Raw genomic sequence first — 12,599 nt, 5'->3', positions numbered from 1 at the left:
AACTTACTTTAAAAAAAGCCACTTTGTAATTGCAGTGGGTTCATAACTTGTTTTGTTTTTTCTTTAGTACTGGAGATTGAACCTAGGGGTACTTTATCTCTGAGCAACATCCCAGCCCTTTTTAAATTAAAAAAAAATATTTTATTTATTTGTTTTTTGAGATAGGGTCTTGCTGTGTTAGTTAGGGCCTCATTAAGTTGCTGAGGCTTCCCTCAAACTTGTGATCCTCCTGCCTCAGCCTCCCAAGTCTCCTGGATTAGAGGCGTGCACCATTGCATCCGGCTTCATAACATTTTAATAAGAATTAAATATAACTTTAATTCCCTAACCCAGAGATTCTTAATCTTTGGACTGGATAATTCTTTGTTGTGGGAGGCTGTCTTTTATACTGCCTCCACCTTCTAGATAACAGCAGTGGCCATCCACCCCCACGGTTCTAACAACCACAAGTGTCTTCAGACACTGCTGTCTCAACTAAGGGAGAAGGTGAACCCTGTTGAATATCAGCGTTCTAAGCTTTCAGTTACCATCCTTCCTCAAATTGGCTATATCCTAGTGCTTCTGAAATCACTTGGAGGGTAGAAAACAAATTTTAAAATCCACTTAAAAGCAACATTGCTTTAAGTAAGTTTTCCACCCCCAGAAAAAAAATGAGACATTTATTCTGTTTTTGCCTAGGTATGTGAAATAGTAGGATTTACATAAGGTGACATCTTAAAAATCTGAAATAGCAAATTAAGTCAAATGAAGTATGTTTTTCAACTATTATTTCCCTGTGCATTCATTATGTACCCAACAATTCAAGCAGTCAGAAGTAGTAAAATATATTCATTTTTACATTAGTATGGTAGATAATATCAGATCTTCACATCATTTCTATTTACTGTTTGCAAAGAATAATTAAGCAAGTGCTTAATCCATGCCAACTATTTTGCTAAACACTTGATTCATATGCATTATCTCACAGGAAGAAGAGATAAATCAATTTAATATCACTATCTTAAGTCATAAAATTCATAATATTCAAGGTTTGGTAGCAACCAATCTACCCAGTAAATGTTCAAAGAATTTAAATACTAGTAAAAGATAGTTAGTGGAAATGGAGCATGCTGAGTCATATATACGCATGTCACTGATAAGAAGAAGATGCATTCATCAACTCCAGTGGGGTTATAGTGACAAATAAGTCACCTCCAGTGATTACTGGAGTTCTTAAATTAATTGAAAGTCCCTAATTTACAAGCAATGCAATTTAAAAAATAAGAGTACATTCAACAACCCAAGACCCAAACATGAATAAGAAAAAGAAAAATGGTCTTATTGCTTAATAATCTATAAAAATGCAAATGTACGTCAGAAAACAAGCCTTAGACTTTCTTAATTAGTACATTTAGAAATTAAAATGAGCTCCCTTATTTTTATAGCATTTTATTGAGATACATGTCACATAGATTCGCCATTCAAAGTACACACTTAGGTGGTTCCCAGTACACCCACCTTGATGTGTAGCCATCACCTCTATTATCTAGCTCCACAACACTTCTGCCATCCAAAGAAACTCTACACCTAGTACCAGGTAGTCTCAATCATCTTCTCCCCTCATTGCCTGGCCACCACTTATCTATTTTCTGTCTCTATGGGTTTGCCTATTCTGGATATTTCATATAAACAGAATCAACATGTGGCCTTTTGTGTCTGGTATCTTTCACTCAGTATAATGTTCCCTAGGCTCATTTTCAGGGTTACATGTAACTTCATTCTTTTTTATGGGTGAATGTCCCTTATTTTTTGTAGCAGTTAAGTAAAACATTTCAAGTAATGTGTGTACGAATGTTACCTGAAACATTTTTAGCCATTCCTGGAGGCCTGTAGGTGGTTGGACAGATGTAATCCGACGTCGTTGTTGCCCTTGGCCATTGGCTGCTCTCAGGTCCCCAAAAGTTGTTGGTGTTGCTGAACATGGCACAAGCCCAGTGGTACTAAAAAAAAAAAAAAAAAAAAAAAAAAAAAAAAAATATATATATATATATATATATATATATTTATTTATTTATATATTTTTATATATATATATACACACATACACACACATACATACATACATACATACACACACACAGTAGAAGCAAAGACATATATTTCTTAAAAATAAGGAATGCTTATTTAATAAAAAGGATGATGACCTGGGCATATTTCAAACATCAATCCAATTATTCCTTTTATTTGCTTATTCCCAGAGAACATGAGTACACAAAACCCATTTTGCTATTCTTGGAGCAAGTTTCCTCCCTCCTACATAACCACCTGTTATTATCCCAGCAATGCTAACTGCAACCAAATAACAGAATCTCTATGGCAAAACTGCAAGTCACAGATACATACATACAAATAATGGTAAAATATTTCCTTAGGGCTGTGGATGTAGCTCCAATTTAGAATATGTGCTTAGCATGCATGGGGCCCTGGGTTTAATATCCAGCCACAACCAATCAACCAATCAATCACATATTTCATTAGAATATACAGGCCCTCTTCTAAGACATAAAGTTTAAATTTTAAATTTTCTTTATAAAAAGGAGTTTGAGACTCTGTTTTAAAAACTCCAGTATATAAACAGAATATTCAAATGTTTTGGATATCACTAGTCAAACAATTCCTTAAGTTTGCCCAGATGCCTTCATAATTATACTCTTAAGCTGTTGCTATCTAATTCTTAACTATTATTTATAAAGCTTGGTCTGATAGTTGATAAGAATCAGCCTTGATTAGATGTATAGTTATTCAAATTAAGTGTGAAGAACTTATCTGCATCTAGTATAAAATGAAAGAGGTTAAGACCAAATGACCTGTCTAACTCTCCTAAAAACAACTAATAGCAGGAAGAACATAGATATGCTATTGATATATTAAACTTTATTTTTAAATTTCTGTATCCAATTAAATTATTTACTCTCAAGGCAAATATTGAGCATTTCTGCATTTCTATTTTAGAGATATTACAAAAAAAAAAGGAGAAGATGGTTTAGTTTAGTTAACAAAATTACATTTCTAGACTAATCCTTAATTTCTTGAGTTATAATAGTGTTCTACATCCAAAAATCACATACGTATTGTATCATAATAGTCGAGTGTTAAGCTCTGTTAAATTACTTGTGACACAACTTCCCCAATGTTTTCTTCAATTTTTTGATATGAAATGTATTTGAATGTATTTTACATAAAAATCTTCATTCCTGTAATCTTTGAATCTTTGAACACACATTTAAGTTAATCTCTAATATTCAACAATTGTCTATCCTCTTTTCTTTTAAATTCAAAGGTAAATTCAGTTTTCTCATTCTCCACAATAGAATGTGCTTATAACTTAAATTTTCTAAGACAAAAAATAGAAAAAAAAAAGAAAAATCAGTTTCATTTTATTATCTGTGAAATATAAAACACCAAATACATACATTAGTAACTGACAAAATCTCCAAAAAAAGACATGGAAATAAATACGAAATATCCCATTGGGGCTAATTCTATGTTAGTAAATTTTATTTAAGAGTCAGTTGTTTTCTCAATAAAAAAGTGAACAATTAAAGACAAACTTTATGTGTTCTATGATAAAAATTCAACATTTATTTTTGATAAGCTGCCTTGAAACAAGTGAACAATTTAATACCTTTGTCCTAGTTTCAGCCATAGTAATAGAAGACCAAAATAATATGGCTTACTGGACTCTATACATTTATAAAAGACCATTTACAATTAGCTCAACATTCAACTCAACTTTCTCATCTAAGAAATACTTTATTAAGGTTAGAAGCAAAATGAAGTGAATAGTTTTGCTTGTCTCTCTATCCCTCCACACCCTCTGGTGGAAGTGCCAAAACAGTAAAATTGTCAAAAGGCAAGGAGTAAAGAGGGGGACAGTCAACATGAGAAAAATCGCACAGAAATGCAGCTCCTGAATAACTAAGAGACAGTTTTATTTTTAGCCTTTGCATCATCTCTCCTGTATTTTATATGTACAATTATTCTAATTATTATGATTTTGAAATTTCATACAAAAGCATTTGAAAGAAATATTTTCTATAACTGAATGAAATAAGAATGAATTGTTTCTGTAAAGATTCAGAGACGGTGGGAGGGGGGAGAAAGAGAGAAAATCTGTAATAATGTTCAATTTTTAAAAAGCCTTATATCTGGGCAATAATTTTTTTTTCACCTTACAGAACAAAAATAATTCTAAGTCAAAATACTTTGAGAAAAAGAAGGAACTATATTATAACCAAGGAGTTCTTAGGGTTCTTATTGCTATCTCAGGATCAGTTATTTGAAGTGACAATTATACAAAAAAAAAAAAAAAAAAGAGTTCTTAAGATACTTTTGTCATTTAAATTTGAAAATACAGCATTCCAAGTGACATCCAAAGCCATTTTTAATTGGCTGGGTAATAGATATTGTACTTAAGTTGGCCTAATTAGCGTGAGAGTGGGAAAAGTTTTATACTGATGCAAAATCCAAAAATGATGGACTGAAGCAGGAAACAAGACTACAATTGTATTTAGTTGTTATGGAAACTATTCTACTGGTGTAGAAATGTATGTGTTAAGACATAAGACCTACCAAGCTAATAAAAGGGAATTTCTAACACATTAATTTCATGAAATAAGATTTAGTTAGTAACTGGGGTGTTTATTTCACTGCTAATAAATTTATCTCCAATTTTGTGAATATAAATATCCATCTTAGAACAGTTGTTGCTATAGTAACAAGATACATTTGCTCATGTTCATATTTTATGATTTACATTTTAGAATTCCTTCAAAATTGTGATTTTAAAATTTTGTTCACAAGAGAACCTCTACTCATCTTACTTTAATGTATTAATAACAGAATATAAATTATGGTGGTAGTTGTTCCTCCCCCTATTTAAAATGATATATTTCCCAATTTTCAGTAACTTTGAAGTATGTTAAAGAGTCAGTAGTACTGTTAACATTATTATTCTATGGGAATAAACTGAAAGAGATACTTTCAGAATTATCAGCTTTAAAAGATATGAGAACCACAAGAGAATAAATTATTATATTTAATATTACCTTGTATATTCTGAGACTTTGCATGGTTTCTTTCCCAAAGAAAAGGAGCGGACCTCGGAACCATGGTCCAACTTTCTTTTCATCTATAAGGTAAAACAAGATATACTTTTAAAAAAATCACCAGTCGAACTATCAAATCTTGAGTTAGCACTGTTAATATAAAAAAAATTCTTTAAAATTTCATATGTCTACAATGGAAATTAGGTAGTCAATTAATACAGAAAATAAGTATTTCTTGGTTTCCTCTATTTGTTCTACTTTGTTTTATGCTTACAAACTGGAAATATATATCCCCCCACGCTCTTATGTTCTAGAGAACAGCGTATGGTGATTTAAAAATTGACATTCATCATACATATTCTTCAGGAGTAATACCTTTCATGTTTTTCAGTTTAACAACCGATATAAGGAGAAAAATCTCATGATAATCCATACAGAAAAGAACCACATTTAACATGCCTTCCTCATTGATCTTCATTTTTCCTTAAAAACATTAAGAAATAACAAAATTCAAAATTTCAAAACCAAAAATGAGAATGGAAACTGAATTTTAAACACCCATATCATTACAAAAGGGTAAAGAAAGCACTGAAAATAGAATAATCTTAAATACAAATCATACTAAAGCATAAAGTAATTTATATGGGCAATAAGATCAGTAAAAATGGTAAATCCATAACCAGAGAAATCTGGAGATGGTACAATGCAGCTGAAGAAAAAAGTCATCAATTGCTATATACAAAGTATAGCTCTACTGACAGTCCGGACAAATATGTTAACTTGAAACAACAACAAAAAGATTTGAGGAAAATGAATTACGCTTTTTATAAGACACATCCAACGTTTATATTTTTAAGGTGTTTCATTATGCCATGAAACACTATAAATATACTCAGGATTGTATTTTGTCATATCAATATTGAAATATTTTTATATTTCACTATCAGTCAACTGGGGTCATATGAACATATGCTTATTTTTAAACTAGAAAATAAGATCTACTAAGAGTCAACTTTTCTCTAATTTGACAACTTCTTTCAGATTTGCATCCACTCATTTATTAACTGTATTACTACAAGTTGGGGGGAACACCTAGAGTGACGTGTAGCTATCCTAATTTTGATAGTAGGGTGAAAACCCTTATTTTGCAGTAGTCTTAGTTTCCTACCTATTGCCTCATAGGAACACCATAACTCAACATGATACAGTGTAAATACTACAGAGAACCAAAGAGACTCTAAAAATCTTTTTGGACCACACTGGATAATAAAGATTTCGTTTTTATCATTATGAAGACGTCTTCTAATCAATACAGGATGATTTTATGATACTAGGAGTAAGAGGTAGGGGTACAACCAGCTTATCCACAATTTATGCCTTAATTCATGAAATACATATTGGAAAAAAAAATAGCCTGGTTTCTTCCCTTCAGAAGTTTCTTACTCGTTACATTGTTTTAAAGGGATTTCTCTCAAAATCCATTATTTTCTTTTCCTAAGTAATTGCATTAAAAAGCAAATGTCTATATAAATATAATATAAAAAGCTATAATACATAAGTAGCCACGTGCTTCCATGTATATAATTTATAGAAATATACATACACATTCACAAATGAATCTACCCGGAAGGTCAGTCAGTACAGATTACCTTAAAATCAAGTTTTTTGATAACTTTCACAGATTATCTTCATAAATACTATGAGAAACTCTGATATTCATTCTAATTAACTTTGTAATACTGGTTTCAGAACTTCCCAGGATATCTTGTAAATACATTGGTGCAAATGCCATTTGCCACTAAAAGCAAACTTTATTTCCATCTTAGAAATCCTTCAAAGAATAAAAATGTACAAAAAATATGTATGAAGGAAACCTCTGAAAAAGAATTTTATTTTTATTTTATAAAATAAAGCACCTTCTCAATGACCATAAAAGTCTTTTAAATACTGTACTGTTTACAAAAAATACTGACTTTAGAATCAAAAATTAATTCAATTTTTTTGAGGGGAACAGAAAGTAAATATGACCTCTCTAAATATAAATACCAAATATTCTAATGATTCTACACACTAAGAATCACCTAATAAAAAGATAAAAATATGTATATGATGTATAGAAAAAAATTGAAGGCAAAAGGTTCACTAAAAACCAACTAAGGATAGAGTATTTCCAGGTCAGCATTAAATGGTGCCACATTTCTAAAGTCTGAATGTATTTTTAGTGAAAAATTTTCAGATTCAAATATACATTTTATTTTAAATATAAAGCTTCTCCCAGCTCATGCTGTCTTTCCATTATTCGCTTACATTCATGAAATAAAACAGAATACCAGACATCCAGCCACCCACCAAAATTAGAGGATACTGCAGCCATCTCTGATGATACAGATTTTCCTTCTCAGGCAGGCACACACACACACAATCACACAGCACAGGAAGAAAACAGATTACTTACTTTGTAAAAAATCATTTTTAATGTGCCGTAGAAACCCATATTTTCTGTATTTTTTCCCTTCAGTGATTCTGTGCCCCCGTGTGTCCGGCTGCTTGGCAGTCTCTGACAATATAAACCTTTTTCAGGTAGGTATGTCACAGATTCTAATGTGGACATGCTCAGGCACGTCAGAAAAGGAAGATTAGGGAGCAGAACCGGCAACAAAACTCCACAGTAAAGGCAAATGCAGCTCAGTATCAAACCGCTTCTCGGGACACACATACATACATGCAGCTTGACTGAGAAGAACTCGAGGGAATAATGAGAGAGAACGGAGAAGATTATTGGAGGAGACTATGCCCTGTCAAAGCCTTGACTGAACAGATTCCTCCCTCAGCAGCAGAGGGATCAGATTACATCTTCCCTTGAACACAGAATGGTGCAGTCCAGGATTCAGCAATGCAGACTGCACATCAATTATATGGTGATCCGCTCCAGGGAACCCGTAAGCACACAACGCACCGAACAGAGGGAGGATGTGGGCAGCACAGAGACCGCCCCCACATGACAGCCCACTCACCCCTTTCAAACTTTCAGGAGATTATTTTTTTGTATTTTGTGAAAACTGCGTTTTTGAAGAGTTTTAAATAACAAGCAACATTTCCATAAATAAGTCCTTCCAGAAACATTTTGAAAATGAAATATATTTTCATACAGCTCCCCCGACCATCCCTGCCCCAGCAGTGGCAAGGCAGGCTATTTTCATTAACTGTCATTCTACTGTAGTTCTGGCATAGACTGATGAGATTTTTCGAGGAGCTTGGATGGGTACAAAATGGGCAATTCCAAAGGGAAAAATTAAATATCCTTTGGGGAAACTGACAATAAGGTAAACCAGTTTGGTGCATATAGCATTTGCAGAATTATGTAATATAAGTTCTACTTCAAGTTGCATGTCTCTTCTATTAAGATTTCCTGAAAATATTCCCTAGGTTTTTCCATTTCATTCTGTTAAATAGAATTTTCAAGAAAACTACCACACATGTTACCAGCTCTCAGCAGTAATCATGAGAATATCTTTTTAAGACAAACAAATCAAATGTAAAGTTTGTCTGCAAGGCTACTTTCTTCAAAGGGAGCAAAAGCTGTGCTCATTGGAGAGGCTCACACTAATTTAATCTTGAGCAAAGAGGAGACGCTGGACTTCTACTTCTAAAATTATTTGGACTCTGTGAGTTGCTTATCATTAAAAAGGCATTTTACATAATAATAAATGTACCAAAGTTTGCCTGAAGGCAACATTTTTCTTAGAATGACTACTACAATCTAGATATTTCATCTTGCAACTTGCTACACAACTAGCTTCAGAGGCAATTACAAGATTTTTTTGGACTAGAAAGGCCCATTATTAAGGGTCTAGTTAATTAACTCCTACCCTTCCCATTAGTGTTCTTCATTACAAGTAACCTATGTGCCTATGGTTATTTAAAGTACTTAGAAAGTTTCTTCAGAAAAAAAGAATAAACTATTTGGACTTTAATAAATTTTAATACTCTGCTATGATAGGAAATTACTTTCCTTATTAAAATGATTCCAAATACTGCATAAAATAGAATCATGATTTAAAAACTAAATGTTTATGCCTCTATTACTAAAACATTAAAGAATATAAAACTTATGAAGATGCACATTTTAGATCTTCTCCTGGAAATTATATCCTATTGTCTATTATTTTTTTAAAAAACTCCACCTGGCTCTTAAATTGATTCTTCCCCTCAGAAACAATATGTACACATACTCAGAAGTTAGTTTTCTAAATAATCAATTAGCCCACTTCACAGGGAAATTATTTTTTAATTGAAATCTCTTTCTCTAAGCAAAAAAAAAAAAATCTAATTGTTAGGAAGAGACTCATAAACCCTTTTTATTAGAGACTTTAGGACATTCATGATTTGGGAAAGGAAAAAAAGAAGAACAATAATGATTTTCTTCCCTGTCCAGGGCTATGTGAAGAAAAGTATACAATGAATACGGTGAAATTTCCTCTAGAATTTGTCCATGGTAACTTGTCATAAGACTACAAAGTAAATACTTTGACTCAAATGAAATCATGTTCTATCTCTAGTTGAACTAATCATTTCAAAGTCTACCAAGTTAAAAACTGAGACCAACTTTACGAAAGTAAGGAAGATCCTCTCAAAACCTTGGATGATGTTTAAAAAGAAAATCTCTCTTGATTTTGTATCTTCAAAGGAATGTTCTCATGGTTACATGGCTTCTACTTATGTCTATGAAGACACAGGAAAACCTCCACAAAAGTTTGCTTATATGTAGGTATGCATACACATATTTTGTTTTTGAGTGGGTAAAATATTTACATGGGTCAAAATTTAAAATGATACATACAAAAAACCCTACACGTTAAGAAGTTTTTTATATCCTCCATTTACCAAGGTTCCGACTTGAAAATGATTTTTATTAATATGTTTACCGTTTAAGTGAGAAATGTATATGCTTTTAATTACTAAGAAATATTATTTTCCCACATATTTAAACAATTCCCCCTTGTATCTTGTTTACAATTTTAATTTAAATGTGAACAAAGAATTTGCCAAACAAAGCTGGTCAACTAAGCTTCTAACTGGACTTAAAAGTAGTAGAATTAAATAATTATTTTTAACATTTTCTAGAGTACTGTCAATGAAAAATATCACTGCCATCAAAATCTTACATGAAAATGCAAATAAAATCATTCCCAAATTCCTATTTCTGGTAGCCTTGGCTAACATATAGATGTTTAAAATGTATTCAAATTTTTCAGTAATATGATATTTAAAAAAACCCTTTGCGTGTTGCTATCTATGTCTATATTACCCTGTGGTAAACAGGAACATTTTACCCTTACATCAGCCTATGTATTATATAAATATTTTTTTAAAAAGTATTTTATATCTTATGCTAAAACATTATGTAAGTTCACTAAGAAAATACTTAAGCGTGTCAAAGTATTAAATATATTTCATTACAATAAATTAAATTTTCACATAATTTCAGCTAGGTAATAATTTTTTCCAGTCTATAAAAAATTATTTCTTGTGTTGACTGACAGCCTGTAAGCATTACTGAAAATCCATTAGCAAGGGGAATGACCAATGACAAGGTCCTAGAATACGGTCCATCTGCCAACTCAGACCCAATGTTCATCTAATCACAATTCCATTAAGCTAGGTGAGTAAGAATGGATAGTAGCAGTAACCTGAGAGAAAAAATAGTGCTAAGATATAATATGGTACTGCCCCAGAATATAAGCCTATGGGGTATTGAAAAGACAGTAGAGTGAACAATGAACCCATGAGTCAGTACAAGAGAAATGGCTCTTTCTGAGCAAATTATTGGGATAACTAAGTTTGTTAGAAGGCAAGTTGTGATTAAGAACAGAAACAAAAAACAATCTACACATAAATAGAAAAAAGTCCTCAGCGAATCATGCGACTTTAGAGAAGTATGCATACACAGTGTTGATACAAAGGAAGTAATTAAGAGTATTTTCTTTTTCCTTGACTCTCAGAGTTTATTATTTTCATCTTATTACATACATAGCTTTATTATTGCACTTGTCATAGCTCACTGTCATTATTTTTAGATATCTTTCTCTCCTAAAATACTCCTTGAAGGTTGACAGCTTACTCAACATTACTTGTATGGCATTCAGAAAAATGATGTATAACAAAGAGTTTTTAATAACCGGCTATAGAAGCAACCAAGAGCAACCACAGCATTATTTAGTAAGTATAATATAAATTAACAAATACATATTTTTAAGGTACAAAATATTAAAATAATTAGTATTAAAATGTTTACCAATTGTTATTATAATTAGTTGCTGATATTATGAATACTATTGGTTTTCATTACCTTGATAATATTTCAAATACATTTCCATTTTATAATAGTAAGAAAATGTGTTTATACTCCTATGTCAATGATTTTATAATCATCATCATGACAACACTCTTTACTCTAGAAAGGAATAGGAAACCACCTACCACAGTAGCTGTCTTGCCCAGAGCACAGAATTTAGATCAGAGACAGTTCAAAATTTCAACATCAAAGAAAGGAATGTCAAGCATGTTGAGGCTGAAACAAACTTTGTGAAACTCCACTAACTCACTGTCATTAACTTTGTGGGATTTAAGTTCTTATTAAAAGGCTCATAACTAAAATTGGCAAGTTAATAAATCTGTTCTATACAGGCATTATTAATTAAAATAGTACACATGCCCAGCATCTACATTTTCAACAATGTAAGTAGGTGACAACATTGATCAGTATTTCCTACATTTATTCATTCATTAAGATTTAGTGAGCCCCTACTATGTGTCAGCACAGGACAGTATATAATTTGAGACATTTTTTATTCCTCTATTAAATTTATAGTCAATTTAAGACACAGAATTGGGTAATGTATACACATATCTGACTCTCCAAACTCCAAATGAAATTTGTCCTAAAAAAATATTAAAAATATAAAATGAAAATAATGAGCCATATCTAGTTTGATATTATGACCTAGGTAAACAAGTGTTATAATACTAATACATAAGAAAACAAATCCCAAACACCAATAGTACAATATATGATTTAGCTTTGCTTAAAATAAATTTACTTGGGGGGGGGGGGTGGATATTTATAATAATATAAAAAATCCTAACCTCAGTGAATCAAAGTATGAATCAAAATATCATAGCTCAGGTTTTTTTTTTTAAATTTTAAGGTAAGTATAATTGTAGGAATAACTATTTTTTTCTTGAATTTTAACCTAAAACTCTTTTTACAAAGATGTGTGGCCCCCTGATGATTTAACACAAATTCAATAACAATGTTATTCAAAGAGTAAAACATATGCACCAATGTATTTACAAATATATAAACATACACACAGAATTTGCACCCAATAATGCAAGTTAAGAGTTCTATTTACTATAGCCACAGAAGAAAATAATAAAAATGTGAGTTTTTTAATTTGTTCTATTAAAATTTATATTTCTATAGAGCTGTTAACATTCTTTACATTACTT

The 12,599-nt window shown here is 31.5% G+C and overlaps 1 protein-coding gene across 11 annotated transcripts in view; it reads right to left on the bottom strand.

The window, feature by feature from the left end:
• The window catches only part of Fbxw7 (F-box and WD repeat domain containing 7), a 185,734-nt gene that overhangs the window by 23,467 nt on the left and 149,668 nt on the right, over positions 1-12,599 (bottom strand). For 10 of the 11 annotated variants that reach the window (XM_058583914.1, XM_058583915.1, XM_046458930.2 and 7 more), the window contains 2 exons: positions 5,088-5,170; positions 1,838-1,979 (listed from right to left, as the gene is read on the bottom strand). In XM_058583914.1, the coding sequence (XP_058439897.1) occupies positions 1,838-1,979; positions 5,088-5,170 (225 nt within the window). Of the gene's footprint in view, positions 1-1,837; positions 1,980-5,087; positions 5,171-7,542; positions 7,988-12,599 lie in introns of those variants that run through there. The other variant, XM_046458935.2, reaches the window with a different exon arrangement.

The sequence above is a fragment of the Marmota monax genome, unplaced genomic scaffold (assembly GCF_021218885.2).
Source record: "Marmota monax isolate L192 unplaced genomic scaffold, Marmota_monax_Labrador192_F-V1.1 WCK01_AAM20220418_F8-fsc00002, whole genome shotgun sequence".
In the NCBI taxonomy this organism is placed as follows: domain Eukaryota; kingdom Metazoa; phylum Chordata; class Mammalia; order Rodentia; family Sciuridae; genus Marmota; species Marmota monax.
Note: the sequence above shows the minus strand (reverse complement) of the source record. Positions and strands in the feature narration are given on the sequence as shown.